At 49.0% G+C, this 15,771-nt stretch overlaps 1 protein-coding gene across 2 annotated transcripts; it reads right to left on the reverse strand.

The window, feature by feature from the left end:
* Positions 1 to 1,555: 1,555 nt before the first annotated feature.
* LOC137311252 (zinc finger protein 268-like) lies at positions 1,556 to 6,614 on the reverse strand. 2 transcript variants are annotated; one of them, XM_067978573.1, is made up of 2 exons: positions 3,932 to 6,614; positions 1,556 to 1,873 (listed from the first exon to the last, which is right to left on the reverse strand). In XM_067978573.1, exon 1 carries the CDS (start codon positions 6,530 to 6,532, stop codon positions 4,541 to 4,543), a length of 1,992 nt encoding a protein of 663 aa, XP_067834674.1. In that variant the 5' UTR covers positions 6,533 to 6,614; the 3' UTR covers positions 1,556 to 1,873; positions 3,932 to 4,540. The 2 variants fall into 2 exon arrangements, with proteins under 2 accessions (XP_067834674.1, XP_067834672.1); XM_067978571.1 differs by having other exon boundaries at positions 3,909 to 6,614.
* Between the last annotated feature and the right edge of the window lie 9,157 nt (positions 6,615 to 15,771).

Here is a 15,771-nt window from a genome sequence, read left to right on the forward strand (position 1 = left end):
AATTGCACAGGTACTGGCCATAATCTTCCAGACATCCTTAGATATGGGGATGGTGCCAGAGGACTGGAGAATTGCAAATGTTAAAACCTTGTTCAAAAAAAGGGTGTAAAGATAAACCCAGCAACTATAGGCCAGTCAGTTTAACCTCGGTGATGGGGAAAGTTTTGGAAATGATAATCTGGGACAGAATTAACAGTCACTTGGACGAGTGTGGATTGATTAGGGAAAGCCAGCACGGATTTGTTAAAGGCAAATCGTGTTTAACCAACTTGATAGAGTTGGTTGATGAGGTAACAGAGAGGGTAGATGAGGTCAATGCAGTTGACGTGGTGTATATGGATTTTCAAAAAGCGTTTGATAATGTGCCACGTGGTCGGCTTGCTGTCAAGATTGCAGCCCATGGAATAATGGGGGCAATAGCAATATGGATGCAACACTAGCTAAATGACAGGAAACAGCGAGTTGTGGTGAATGGTTGTTTTTCGAACAGGAGGGAGGTGGGCAATGGTGTTCCATAGGGGTCGGTGCTGGGACCACTACTTTTCTTGATATATATTAATGACTTGGACTTGGGAGTAAAGGGTACAATATCAAAATTTGCAGATGATACAAAACTTGGAAGGGTAGAGAACAGTGAGGTGGATAGACTTGAAGAGGATATGGACACGCTGGTGGCATGGACGGACACGTGGCAGATGAAGTTTAACACGGAAAAATGCGAGGTGATGCATTTCGGTGGGAAAAACGAGGAGAGGCAATATAAACTAGAGGGCAGAATTCTAAAAGGGTTAGAGGAACACAGGGATCTTGGGGTATATGTGCACAAATCGTTGAAAGTGGCAGGGCAGGTTGAGAAAGCGGTTTATAAAGCAGACGGGGTCCTGGGCTTTATAAAGAGGGGCATAGAGTAGAAAAGCATGGAAGTCATGATGAACCTTCATAAAACACTATTTCGGCCACAAATGGAATACTGTGTCCAGTTCTGGGCAGTGCACTTTTGGAAGGATGTGAAGGCCTTGAGAGGGTGCAGAGGAGATTTACTAGAATGATTCCAGGGATGAGGGACTTAAATTACATGGATAGACTGAAGACGCTGGGATTGTTCACCTTGGAACTGAGAAGGCTGAGAGGAGATTTGATGGAGATATTCAAAATCATGAAGGGCCCAGACAGAGTAGATAGAGTGAAACTGTTCCCATTGGCGGAAGGGACATGAACCAAAGGGCATAGATTTAAGGTGATTGGTAAAAGAACCAAAGGTGACATGAGTAGAAACTTCTTTACACAGCGAGTGGTTGGAATCTTTGATTTTTGTGCTTTGCATGTGATGAAATTTCATTATTTTACAGACTGTATCTTAAGAGTGGGATTAAAAGTTCAGTGTTTTTGACGCCAGGAATCTGGTGCAGCCGTTGTTAAATTTATCAAAGCAGGCAATTGTCGCCATTTATCACAAGAACGCCCGAACTGGTTATGCGATCAAGATGAAAGTAACGCAACGAGGGACAGTTGATACAACACGAAAGGCATCGGGCTATGACAAAAATCCCCACCGTTTTGCTTTTCCAACATAAAGCGTGCGCCATTTATTCTCTGAACATAGAAACAGTCTGGTCTCGCTCACTACAGAAATCTCCATGTCACAGCGAATTCGCCTTTCAGGATCTTGTCTGTCAAGATGAATTGTGATTTCCGTGAAGCCAATGTTCCATTCCTTTATAAGTTTCATGTGCCTGCTCTCCGATCACAAGGTTTTTTTTAGTCCACAGGGTAAATGGTGGAATATCAGCCCTGCTCAGCCGGCAATGATCACGGTACATTTTCTTGCAGACAAAACACACATTGAAACCCTGGAACATTGAGGCAATGAATCCTGAGGAAAAATAAAATAAGGGCTCGAATCAATCTAACCAATAGCACCATCAAGACAAGTGAAGAGGTCACCTGCGAAACCAGTAATTCACTGAGCTAAACCTTGAGGCTGCAGTGACCAATATAACAGCTGTCTACTGTCAGTTTACTTTTCCAAAATGAATGGTTGAAACTTGCAGGAGTGAAAATCCAACGAGCCGGTCTTCACTCTTAAACCAGCAACTGTGAAGTTAAGAGAAACGTGCCAGAGAAATACTCGATTTCAGCGCGGTGTCACTGGGCCAGAGTAAAGCTCAGTTAATATGATCGCTGAGTGGCGAGAGGGTGGATTTGGAATTCCTGAGAGACCGCACTGCGCATTTTCCAGATCTGCTTGGAGCACCAATCCCTTCAATTCATCACTTACAGGGACAATTCGATTCTCGGTTTCTTTTCCCTGAACTTGACGAGATCTTAAAAATTGAGAGCGACCAATATCAAAGCGAACCTCGTCACCGACATGCTCACAGATACAGAGCGGCCACACTCTGCTTCAGTGAGATGAAAACCCAGAGCGGTTTCAAGGTCGAATGTAATTGGAAGCAAAGCTCGTTCAATGAAAGTGCAGCTCATTGAGGTGCCTTTAAAGTCCTGATTGTTTGAACTGAAATTCTTCCGAAAGCGCTTGAGATTCAGGTGGAGTGATTTGGGGATTTATTTTTCCTCTTTGCAAAGTTTGAACCGCACGTCAAGATCAAAAGTCTAGGGTTAAATTAGGGCTTCTCCAGGGTATGACCCTCGAATCGAGAATTATCCCCCGACCTCAATGAGCCCAGAAACAAGAACGTGTCACTGACACATTCTATGAGAGGGCTGACTGTTTCATGAAAAGGCATTTTTGAAGAGACTTCCTGATCAGTTCTGTGTTGGCTCCTGAACAAAACACAAACACCGCACTGTGCGTTTTTCCGTCTAAAATTCACTAAACACCACAAATTAAACAAAGGCAGTGCTGGGAGTTGAACCCAGGATCTCTTGTTTACTGAACAAGCGCTTTAACCAACTAAGCCACGGTGCAAATTCATGGTACTGTTTCCCACCTCCTCTCATTAATATCTATCAGCTGCACATCACATTCTGTTGTGGGTTCAGACTGTTTGATCTTTGTCTATTTCACTTGCCCGTTTCCCTGTGAATCCCGATACTGACTGCGTTTCAGGCTGTGTTTATCTTTCTGTGTCCAAAGGTGCTTTGATCGACGAATGAATATTTGTGCTTGTGTTTGTTACTTTAAATAAATTCGGGATGGACAATTCTCGCTCTGACACTGAAGAACTAATTGAGTAAATTTCACAGTGAAGAGTTGTTTATTGTGGTGCTGAAACGAAAAAACGTAAAAGGTGCAAAGAGGGAAAACGAGAAAAACTTGTGAGTGAAATTAAGGACAACTTTCAAGGTTTTTACACGTACATTAAGAGAAAGAAGGGTGACTAAGAGTAATGGGGGCCCCTTAAAGACAAATGGAGGTGATATTGGAATTGAAAAATCAGGAAATAGCAGCCTTTTTTGACACTCACAGAAAAGCATGAGGATAATGTACCAGAGACACGAGGAAAACTGAAAATAAATCAAGGGGATTCAGTGTAAGTAAAATAATGGTATTGGAGAAAACAATTAGACTAAAGATAAACAAATCTCCAGGACCTGATGTTTACCATCCCAGGGGACTAAGGGGAACAGGTGAGGAAATTGTATATGCTTTTGTCATGATCGCTCAAAACTCTATTGATTCAGGAATAATTCCATGGATTGAAAAATTTCAAATGTCATTCCATTAATTAGGAAGGGTAGGAGAGATAAAACAGGGTTATAACTTTGAAACAATGAAGTTTTTTTCAGTTATTTCCCATTTCCACCCTCACCAGTTTTATACAGTAACAGGTAACAATGTTTGAGGGATGTGATGTCCAGTGTTGGTGGAATCAGTGTAATTTAACTTGATACATTGAAGAATCTCTTGTCCATCCCAGGCTCTTACCTTAGGTTTAGACCCTCACCTAGTTTAAAATTGGTCACTCACTGATATAAATAAACCAGTAACAATCCCGAAACCTCAGCGGGGATATTTGTTCCGATACTGAATGACGGTCCCAATTTCCACTGAAATTCTCAATCAGCAAATCCCAGAGGCTGTTTCGGGTTTGACAAACTGTGAAACAGATTGTTTTAAAAGCCGGAAAGAGGGAAAAACTGGTGGTTGATATGAAGTGTTATACATTATCTCTTTCTGTTTCAGATTTACAATTTCTCTTTGTGTGTTACTGACAGGAGAGGCTATAACGGAGCCCAGTGACTGGGTAACGAGCTGCACTGAGTCATTGGCCTGTGTTACAGACCGGCTCGTTGGACCAGCTCATTTCGTGAACTCGCTGGTGTCTCAGCACGTGTGATGACTGAGTGAATCCCTTCCCACACACGGAGCAGGTGAACAGTCTCTCAACCAATGGGCATGCGATGATGTGACAGCAGTTCATTTCTGCTTTTAAAGCTCTTCTCACAGTCACTGCATTAAAAGGTCACTCAATAGTGTGAACAAGTTAATGTTTCAGAAAGTGGGATGATCGAGTGAATCTCTTCCCACACACGGAGCAGGTGAACAGTCTCTCCCCAGTGTGAGTGCGTCGATGTCTCAGCAGTTCGTTTCTGATTTTAAATCTCTTCCCACAGTCAGAACATTTAAAGGTCTCTCAGTGTGAACTCGCTGGTGTTTCAGCAGGGAGGATGACCAAGTGAATCCCTTCCCACACACGGAGCAGGAGAACGGCCTCTCCCCAGTGTGAGTACGTTGGTGTGTCAGCAGATTAAATTTGCTTTTATACCTCTTCTCACAGTCAGAACATTTAAAAGGTCTCTCATCGGAGTGAACTCGCTGGTGTCTCAGCAGGTTGGATGACCGAATGAATCTCTTCCCACACACGGAGCAGGTGAACGGCCTCTCCCCAGTGTGAACTCGCTGGTGTTTCAGCAGGGTGGATGACCCAGCGAATCCCTTCCCATACACTGAGCAGGAGAACGGCCTCTCCCCAGTGTGGGTGCGTTGGTGTGTCAGCAGATTAAATTTGCTTTTAAACCTCTTCTCACAGACAGAACATTTAAAAGGTCTCTCATCGGAGTGAACTCGCTGGTGTCTCAGCAGGATGAATGACCGAGTGAATCTCATCCCACACAAGGTGCAGGTGAACGGCCTCTCCCCAGTGTGAACTCGCTGGTGTTTCAGCAGGTTGGATGACTGAGTGAATCTCTTCCCACACACGGTGCAGATGAACGGCCTCTCCCCAGTGTGAGTGCGTTGGTGTCTCAGCAGTTCAATTTTGCTTTTAAACCTCTTCTCACAGTCAGAACACTTAAAAGATCTCTCATCAGAGTGAACTCGCTGGTGTGTCAGCAGGATGGATGACCGAGTGAATCTCTTCCCACACAAGGAGCAGGTGAACGGCCTCTCCCCAGTGTGGGTACGTTGGTGTATCAGCAGATTAATTTTGCTTTTAAACCTCATCTCACAGTCAGAACATTTAAAAGGTCTCTCATCGGAGTGAACTCGCTGGTGTGTCAGCAGGATGGATGACCGAGTGAATCTCTTCCCACACAAGGAGCAGGTGAACGGCCTCTCCCCAGTGTGAACTCGCTGGTGTGTCAGCAGGATGGACGACTGAGTGAATCTCTTCCCACACACGGTGCAGATGAACGGTCTCTCCGCAGTGTGAGTGCGTTGGTGTCTCAGCAGTTCAATTTTGCTTTTAAACCTCTTCTCACAGTCAGAACATTTAAAAGGCCTCTCCCCAGTGTGAACTCGCTGGTGTGTCAGAAGCTCAGATGACCAAGTGAATCCCTTCCCACACACAGAGCAGATGAACGGTCTCTCCCCAGTGTGAGTGCGTTGGTGTGACAGCAGATTACTTTTGCTTTGAAACCTCTTCTCACAGTCAGAACATTTAAAAGGTCTCTCATCGGAGTGAAGTCGCTGGTGTGTCAGCAGGGTGGATGACCGAGTGTATCCCTTCCCGCACACGGAGCAGGTGAACGGCCTCTCCCCAGTGTGAACTCGCTGGTGTGTCAGGAGGAGGGATGACTGAGTGAATCCCTTCCCACACACGGAGCAGGTGAACGGTCTCTCCCCAGTGTGAACTCGCTGGTGTTTCAGGAGGAGGGATGACTGAGTGAATCCCTTCCCACACTCGGAGCAGGTGAACGGCCTCACCCCAGTGTGGGTACATTGGTGTGTCAGCAGGTTCCTTTTGCATTGAAACCTTTTCTCACAGTCAGAACATTTAAAAGGTCTCTCCCCAGTGTGAACTCGCTGGTGTGTCTGGAGGCTGGATGAAATAGTGAATCCCTTCCCACACACGGAGCAGGTGAACGGCCTCTCCCCAGTATGGGTACGTTGGTGTATCAGCAGATTAATTTTGCTTTTAAACCTCATCTCACAGTCAGAACATTTAAAAGGTCTCTCATCAGAGTGAACTCGCTGGTGTGTCAGGAGGCCGGATGACTGAGCGAATCCCTTCCCACACACAGAGCAGGTGAACGGCCTCTCCCCAGTGTGACTGTGTTGATGAATTTCCAGCCTGGACGGGTAATTGAATCCCTTCCCACAGTCCCCACATTTCCACGGTTTCTCCATGGTCTGGGTGTCCTTGTGTCTCTCCAGGTTGATGATCAGTTGAAGCCTCGTCCACACACAGAACACGTGGACGGTTTCTCCCCGCTGTGAACGGTGTGATGTTTTTTCTGGCTGTGTAACTGGTTAAAGCTCTTTCCACAGTCAGTGCACTGGAACACTCTCACTCTGGTGTGTGTGTCTCGGTGCTTTTCCACTCACACTGATGTCTAAAATCATCTCCCACAGACAGAACAGACAAACATTTCTCCTTCCACATTCAAAGGTCGATGATATTCAGGTCCTGATGAATCGAGTGACTCTGTCAGATCTTGACGTGATCTTTGGTTTGAGTTTCCCTCTGCAAATCCTCCCCTGTAAAAGTAGTTGATAAAAGTTATCACTGTAATTACAGGATAGAAATTCAGATCAGATAACTTTACTTTCTATGGAACATTATTTCCTCTCTCATTCCTCAAAGCTGTAAATCCCCGTCCCACACACTCTCCCTCCTCCCTGTGCTGAAATCCAAACCCATCGCATCATCTTTCAGTGGCCCTAAACCATAAGTGAAAGGGTGTGAGAGAGAGTGTGAGAGAGTGAGTGTGAGTGTGTGAAAGAGTGTGAGAGAGTGTGAGTACAGCAGTGGGCTGGGTGTGGAGAATGAAGTGGGGCAGGTGGAGCATGTTTCAGTGGGGCAGCAGTGATCATAATCTCATTTGGTTTAGAACAGTTATGGAAAAGGACAGGGGACAGTCAAATGTGAAAATTCTGAACTGGAGGAGGGCTAATTCCAGTGAGTTAAAAAGGGATCTTGTCCAGGTGGATTGGTATAAAAAATTGGCAGGCAGAACAGTAATTGAACAGTGGGAGGCCTTCAAGGAGGAGTTGGTTTGGGTACAGAGTAGACAGATTCCCACGAGGAGGAAAGGAACAGCATCCAAAGCTAGAGCTCCCTGGATGACTAAAGGTATAGAGATCACCATTTCTCCTTAATTTACAGACGCCCCCTGACCGATCACCATTTCTCCTTCATTTACAGACGCTCCCTGACCGATCACCATTTCTCCTTCATTTACAGACGCTCCCTGACCGATCACCATTTCTCCTTCATTTACAGACGCTCCCTGACCGATCACCATTCCTCCTTCATTTACAGACGCTCCCTGACCGATCACCATTCCTCCTTCATTTCCAGACGCTCCCTGACCGATCACCATTTCTCCTTCATTTACAGACGCCCCCTGACCGATCACCATTTCTCCTTCATTTACAGACGCTCCCTGACCGATCCCCATTTCCCCTTCATTTACAGACGCTCCCTGACCGATCCCCATTTCCCCTTCATTTCCCGGCGGGTAGTGAGGGGGGGATAATGTTCACTGTTTTATATTCGGGTCTGGGGCCGCACTCGGGGTTTGTAAAGCCTGAGCCTGGGCCTGAGCCCGGACCCGGGCCCCGGGGTTTATTGAGCCTCTTGCTCCGATCCTCTGACCTGCACCGAACGCGCTCCTCCCGCAGCCTCGACTGGCCGCGCATGCTCAGGACACACTGACCGGTAATGAGTCACTACTGCGCCTGCGCACTGGGCTCCACTGATTCAGATAGGGCACAATCTGTACCGCGCTGCATGCTGGATGATGCAGCCGCCATTAATGATCTTAATATCAGGCCGAAAAACAAAGATATTGGAAGCAGATAATTCAAGTGTTTAATTTATTTTCTAAATAATTGAATCGTTGAATTCATTAAATAATCAATTGTTTAATTTATTACATAAACAATTCAATAGTTTAATTCATTATATAAATATTCCTTTGTTTAATTTATTATGTAAAGAATTCAATATTTCGTTGAATTATTTATATAATAAATTAAAGACGAGACTTCTTTATGTAATAAAGTAAACAATTGATTATGTGTATGTATATAATAAATGAAACACTTGATTATTTGTATAATAAATGAAACACTTGATTATTTATATGATAAATAATGTTTTGAAAGTCTTCATTCAATAAATTAAATAATGGATTATTGATATGATTAAATAAACACTTGAATCTTTGTATGATAAGTTAAACCTGTGAATTAATTATATAATTTAAACACGACCTCTTTATATAATAAATTTAACACGTGTGATTTATGTAATAAATTAAGCTGTTGAATTATTTATATAATAAATTAAACACGAATTATTTACATAATGAATTAAACCATTGTTTCTTCATAGAATAAATTTAACACTGGAATTATTTATATAATAAATTAAACAATTGATTTTTTATATAATAAATTAGACATGCATTATTATATAATAAATTAAACTATTGAATTATTTGGATACTTAAGTTATTATGAAAATAATTCAATAGTTTAATTTAACAACTGACGTAGTTATGTAAGAAATTAAACAATTGATTATTTATATAATGAATTAAACTATTGAATTATTTATATAATAAATTAAACAAATGAAGTATTTACGTAATAAATTATACACTTGAATGCTTCATATAATAAATTAAACACTTGTTTATTTGTATAATAAATTCACCAATTGAATTATTTATACAATAAATTAAACAACGGAGCTATTTACATCGTAAATTATACACTTCAATTATTATATAATTAAACTACTGAATTATTGATCAAATATATTAATCAATTTAATTATTCATATAATAAATTAAATAATTCAATAATTTACATAAAAATTAAACACTTGAATTATTTATAAAATATTAAACAATTGAACTATATACATAATAAATTTAGCTATTGAATTTTTTATACAATAAATTAAACTCTTGGTTATTTACATAATAAATTAATCAATCGAATAATTTAAACTATTGACTTCTCTTTGTAATAAATGAAACATTTGAAGTATTCATTTAATAAATTAAACACTTGAAAACAATTAAATTATTGATATAATAAAATAAGCAATTCATTATTTATTTAATGAATTAAAATATTGAGTTATTTATATTACATTTTAAACTTTTCAATTATTTATATAATAAATGAAGCCAGCTTGGACAAAATGGAGGCAAGTGCAGAGTCCGTCTTGGACAAAATGGCGGCCGGCGCGGCCACCATCTTGGAAAAAATGGCAGCAAGCACGGCCGCCATCTTGGAAAACATGGCGGCAGGCGCTGCCGCCATCTGGGATAAAATGGCGGCAAGCACGGCCACCATCTTGGAAAAAATGGCCACCGCCGCCGCCATCTTATCAGATGGCGGCAAGCGGCCGACAGAGTGTCCCCAGTGATCCCGCAGTGACCCCAGAATGTCCCAGTGACCCCAGAGTGATGCCGGGGTCCTAGAGTGCACCCAGTCAGCCCAGAGTGAGGCCAGGGTGCAGCCGGGGATCCCAGAGCGATGCCAGAGCGGCGGCCTTTGCGTTTGGGCCGCCAGAACAACCACCACCGCAACTGTACTGTACGTGTACAGTACAGAGTGGGTAAAAGGGAACGATTCACTCCTGTCTGGTACTGTACGGCCCGTGTGTGTCTCAGTGTCAGCTCCTGTACGTGTACAGTACACGGTGGGTAAAAGGGAACGATTCACTCCTGTCTGGTACTGAACGGCCCGTGTGTGTCTCAGTGTCAGCTCCTGTACATGTACAGTACACAGTGGGTAAAAGGGAATGATTCACTCCTGTCTGGTACTGTACGGCCCGTGTGTGTCTCAGTGTCAGCTCCTGTACATGTACAGCACAGAGTGGGTAAAAGGGAACGATTCACTCCTGTCTGGTACTGTACGGCCCGTGTGTGTCTCAGTGTCAGCTCCTGTACATGTACAGCACAGAGTGGGTAAAAGGGAACGATTCACTCCTGTCTGGTACTGTACGGCCCGTGTGTGTCTCAGTGTCAGCTCCTGTACGTGTACAGCACAGAGTGGGTAAAAGGGAACGATTCACTCCTGTCTGGTACGGTACGGCCCGTGTGTGTCTCAGTGTCAGCTCCTGTACATGTACAGCACACAGTGGGTAAAAGGGAACGATTCACTCCTGTCTGGTACGGTACGGCCCGTGTGTGTCTCAGTGTGAGCTCCTGTTCATGTACAGCACACAGTGGGTAAAAGGGAACGATTCACTGAGAGATTGCAATGTTGAGTGTAACGTTTATTTGAGGGGTTCAGTCCCTAAACGGGCTGTGTTTTGACAGACACTTTTTACAGTAAGGAGTTGAGTTTAGTTTAGGGAGGTGGGTACAATCCGTGTCTGGGACTCACTGGCCCTGTGAAATATTGAATTTTGCTCACAATATGGTGTGTTTGGATTAATGGGGGACAAGGTTTAACTGCACTGGGCTGGATTGTTTTATAAATCTCTCATTGACTGGGTCCTTCAGACCAGGATGGGAGCTGCTTCTCTCTCTCTGTAAACACCCTGAGGCAGTGAAACACTCTCTGACAAACTGTTCACAGGAAACAACCCATCAGACATGGGGAATAGACAAAAAACTGGGACTGGAAATGAGCCTCCCACCAACAGAGCAGAGAGAAGGAGGAAATCATCACACCTTCAAGATCTGGATCTGTTTTGTCTTTGGAGCAGGTTCTGGTTAATTTTACTGCTTTAAAGTTATGTTATGGGACCAGTGAGACTGAGACACACACACACACACACACACACAGACTGTACAGTCAGGAGACACGTGTCCCTTGTACAGACATTGGGATTGAATTGAGCTGAGCTGTGCCACAAATGAATATGGGATTAAAATCTCAAATTCCAATCAGTTTGCTCCCGAGCTTCCCCATGTGTCTGTGTGGTTCCATTACAATACAATTTCACATGGGGGCCCAAAATGGCTTCGGAATTAACACGATTTCTTTCTGAGTTGTCAGTGACCTTTTCAAAAATTAAACTTCAAACTAAGAAAACATTTGGAGGCTGTTTTCACATTTCGGCTCTCTGCGTGCTGCAGGACGCTCCCTGAAAGAGCTTTTAATTTCAATTAAGACCCGAGATATGTCACATTGTCAGCCTCTGAATAATAGTTTGATCCACTTTGTGTTATTTCTGAAAAGTTGCACTTGCAATGAACGAAGGGAGGAATTTGGGCTCGAACAGATGGTGATATTCTGGCATGACGGAGCTGGGCAGAGATGAGCGATTGGGTCCACAGCATTCCTGCCCTCCCCACCATCTAATTTAACTTATATTTTTGTATTGCTTGAAACAGCATGTAAGGGGTTAACTTCTGATACCATATAAAGTTTGTTACTGTGTGTCTCAGTGTCAGCTCCTGTACACGTACAGCACATGGTGGGTTAAAGGGAACGATTCACTCCTGTCTGGTACTGTACGGCCCGTGTGTGTCTCAGTGTCAGCTCCTGTACATGTACAGTACACAGTGGGTAAAAGGGAACGATTCACTGCTGTCTGGTACTGTACGGCCCGTGTGTGTCTCAGTGTCAGCTCCTGTACATGTACAGCACACAGAGAGAGCTAGAGAGAGACAGACAGAGAGAGAGAGAGAGAGAGACAGAGAGAGAGACAAAGAGAGAGAGAGAGAGAGACAAAGAGAGAGAGAGAGACAAACAAAGAGAGAGAGAGACAAAGAGAGAGAGAGAGACAAAGAGAGAGAGAGAGACAAAGAGAGAGAGAGAGACAAAGAGAGAGAGAGAGACAAAGAGAGAGAGAGAGACAAAGAGAGAGAGAGAGAGACAGAGAGAGACAGAGACAGAGACAGAGAGAGAGAGAGAGAGAGAGACAGCGAAAAACACAGCGGGAGAGTGGGAGATAGGCAGAGAGACAGCGAGGGGGACAGATAGGTAGTGAGAAAAACAGAGAGAGAGAGAGAGAAAGAGAGCGAGGGGGAGAGAGAGAGAGAGAAAGAGACAGAGAGGGCGAAGGACAGAGAGCGAAGGGAGAGAAGAGGCAGAGGGGGAAAGAGAGCGAGGGGGAAAGAGAGCGAGGGGGAAAGAGAGCGAGGGGGGAAAGAGAGCGAGGGGGGAAAGAGAGCGAGGGGGGAAAGAGAAGCGAGGGGGAAAGAGAGCGAGGGGGAAAGAGAGCGAGGGGGAAAGAGAGCGAGGGGGAAAGAGAGCGGGGGGGAGACAGAGGGCGGGGGGGAGACAGAGGGGCGGGGGGGGAGACAGAGGGGGGGGGGGGGAGACAGAGGGGGGGGGGGGGAGACAGAGGGGGGGGGGAGACAGAGGGGGGGGGGGAGACAGAGGGGGGGGGGGGGAGACAGAGGGGGGGGGAGACAGAGTGGGGGGGAGACAGAGGGGGGGGGGAGACTGCGAAAAACACAGCGGGAGAGTGGGAGATAGGCAGAGAGACAGCGAGGGGGACAGATAGGTAGTGAGGAAAACAGAGAGAGAGAGAGAAAGAGAGCGAGGGGGAGAGAGATAGAAAGAGAACGAAGAGAGAGGCAGAGAAAAAGGCAAACACAGGGCGAGAGAGGCAGAGAGAGCGAGACAGAGAGAGGGATAAAGAGGCAGAGGGACAGAGAGAGAGGGACAGAGAGAGAAGGACAGAGAGAGGAGGACAGAGAGAGGAGGACACAGAGAGGAGGACACAGAGAGGAGGACACAGAGGGAAGGACACAGAGGGAAGGACACAGAGGGAAGGACAGAGAGGGAAGGACAGAGAGGGAAGGACAGAGAGGGAAGGACACAGAGGGAAGGACAGAGAGGGAAGGACAGAGAGGGAAGGACAGAGAGGGAAGGGACACAGAGGGAAGGACAGAGAGGGAAGGACAGAGAGGGAAGGACACAGAGAGAAGGACACAGAGGGCTCGGACACATCCCACCCTGCCCGGCGTCCACATTTAAAGAACTAAAGTTGGGGGACAGGCCTCTCCCTCCATCCCATAATACCAGGCCGCCATAGTAACGGTCGCTGGGCCTGGGCCCGGAATCCGTTGCCCCCTGGAAACCGCGCAGGAACGAGCGACCCGAGAGCGGCTCAGGCCCGACTCCCAGTCCCCGGCCTCAGGCCCTCCCCGACTCCCAGTCCCCGGCCTCAGGCCCCTCCCCGACTCCCAGTCCCCGGCCTCAGGCCCTCCCCGACTCCCAGTCCCCGGCCTCAGGCCCCTCCCGACTCCCAGTCCCCGGCCTCAGGCCCCTCCCCGACTCCAGTCCCCGGCCTCAGGCACCCTCCCCGACTCCCAGTCCCCGGCCTCAGGCCCCTCCCCGACTCCCAGTCCCCGGCCTCAGGCCCCTCCCCGACTCCCAGTCCCCGGCCTCAGCCCCTCCCCGACTCCCAGTCCCCGGCCTCAGGCCCCTCCCCGACTCCCAGTCCCCGGCCTCAGGCCCCTCCCCGACTCCCAGTCCCCGGCCTCAGGCCCCTCCCCGACTCCCAGTCCCCGGCCCCTCCCCGACTCCCAGTCCCCGGCCCCTCCCCGACTCCAGTCCCCGGCCCCTCCCCGACTCCCAGTCCCCGGCCCCTCCCCGACTCCCAGTCCCCGGCCTCAGGCCCCTCCCCGACTCCCAGTCCCCGGCCTCAGGCCCTCACCTCCTCCCCCCGCCCTGCTCCTGCCCCTCGCCCTGCTCCTGCCCCTCGCCGCCCTGAACCAGCTGCTGGCCGCCGGCGCCATCTCCTTCCAGCTGCCGTCCAACGCCAGGAAGTGTCTGCGGGAGGAGATCACAAGGACAGGCTGAGTGAGCGGAGAGTCCGAGCTGAGCGAACAGCCGCCCGCCCCCACCTCGAGGGGAGAGAGAGGAGGGAGGGGGGGAGGGGGGGGGGGAGGGGGGGGGGAGGGGGGGGAGGGGGGGGGGAGGGGGGGGGAGGGGGGGGGGAGGGGGGGGGAGGGGGGGGGGGAGGGGGGGAGGGGGAGAGAGGGGGAGAGAGGAGAGGGAGGGAGAGGAGGGGGAGGGAGAGGGGGGGGGAGGGGGAGGGGAGGGGGGGGGGAGGGAGAGAGAGAGGGGGAGGAGGGGGGGAGAGGGAGGGAGGGGGGAGAGAGAGAGAGAGGGAGGGAGGGAGAGAGAGAGAGGGAGGGAGGGGGGAGGGAGAGAGGGGAGGGAGGGAGAGAGAGAGGGAGGGAGGGGGAGGGAGAGGGGAGGGGGGGGAGGGAGGAGAGAGAGAGGGAGGGGGGAGGGGGAGAGAGAGAGGGAGGGGGGAGGGGGGAGAGAGAGAGGGAGGGGGGAGGGGGGAGAGAGAGAGGGAGGGGGAGGGAGAGAGAGAGGGGGGGGAGGGAGAGAGAGAGGGAGGGAGGGAAGAGAGAGAGGGAGGGAGGGGGGAGAGAGAGAGGGAGGGAGGGGGGAGAGAGAGAGGGAGGGAGGGGGGAGAGAGAGGGAGGGAGGGGGGAGAGAGAGAGGGAGGGAGGGGGGAGAGAGAGAGGGAGGGAGGGGGAGAGAGAGGGAGGGAGGGGAGGGGAGAGAGAGAGGGAGGGGGGAGGGGAGGAGAGAGAGAGGGAGGGGGGAGGGGGAGAGAGAGGAGGGAGGGGGTGAGGGGGAGAGAGAGAGGGAGGGGGAGGGGGAGAGAGAGAGGGAGGGGGGGAGGGATGAGAGAGAGGGAGGGGTGGGAGGGATGAGAGAGAGAGGGAGGGAGGGAGAGAGAGAGGGAGGGAGGGGGGAGAGATGAGAGGGAGGGAGGGGGGAGAGAGAGAGGGAGGGAGGGGGAGAGAGAGAGAGGGAGGGAGGGGGGGTAGAGAGAGGGAGGGAGGGGGGATGAGAGAGGAGGGAGGGAGGGGGAGAGAAGAGGAGGGAGGGAGGGGGGTGAGAGAGAGGGAGGGAGGGGGGAGAGAGAGGGAGGGAGGGGGAGGGAGAGAGAGAGGGAGGGAGGGGAGAGGGAGAGAGAGAGAGGAGGGAGGGGGGAGGGAGAGAGAGAGGGAGGGAGGGGGGAGGGAGAGAGGGAGGGAGGGGGGGAGGAGAGAGAGATGAGGGAGGGGGAGGGGAGGAGAGAGGGAGGGAGGGTGAGGGAGGGGGAGGGGAGGGGGGGGGGGGGAGGGAGGGAGGGGGGAAGGGGGGGGGAGAGAGAGATTGAGGGGGGGGGGGGAGAGAGAGGGAGGGGGGAGGGAGAGGAGAGAGGGGGAGGGAGGGGGGAGAGAGGGGGAGGGATGAGAGTGAGGGGGAGGGATGAGAGAGAGAGGGGGGGGAGAGACGAAGAGAGAGGGGGAGGTGAGAGAGTGAGAGGGAGAGGAGAGAGAGAGGAGGGGGTGAGAGAGAGAGAGAGGGGGGGGAGAGGGTGGGAGAGGAGGGGGGAGGAGGGGGAGCTGTTCCCCATTCAGTCCGACCATGTCTGATTTGTATTTCACTCCATTTCCCCCCTTGGTTCCATTCCCTTTAATCCCCTCACC

The sequence above is a fragment of the Heptranchias perlo genome, unplaced genomic scaffold (genome assembly GCF_035084215.1).
Source record: "Heptranchias perlo isolate sHepPer1 unplaced genomic scaffold, sHepPer1.hap1 HAP1_SCAFFOLD_319, whole genome shotgun sequence".
Taxonomy (NCBI): Eukaryota; Metazoa; Chordata; class Chondrichthyes; order Hexanchiformes; family Hexanchidae; genus Heptranchias; species Heptranchias perlo.

What these genes read in the sequence shown, in the direction of transcription:
- LOC137311252 (XM_067978573.1), bottom strand. Translation starts at nt 6,532, where the DNA reads ATGGAGAAACCGTGGAAATGTGGGGACTGTGGGAAGGGATTCAATTAC.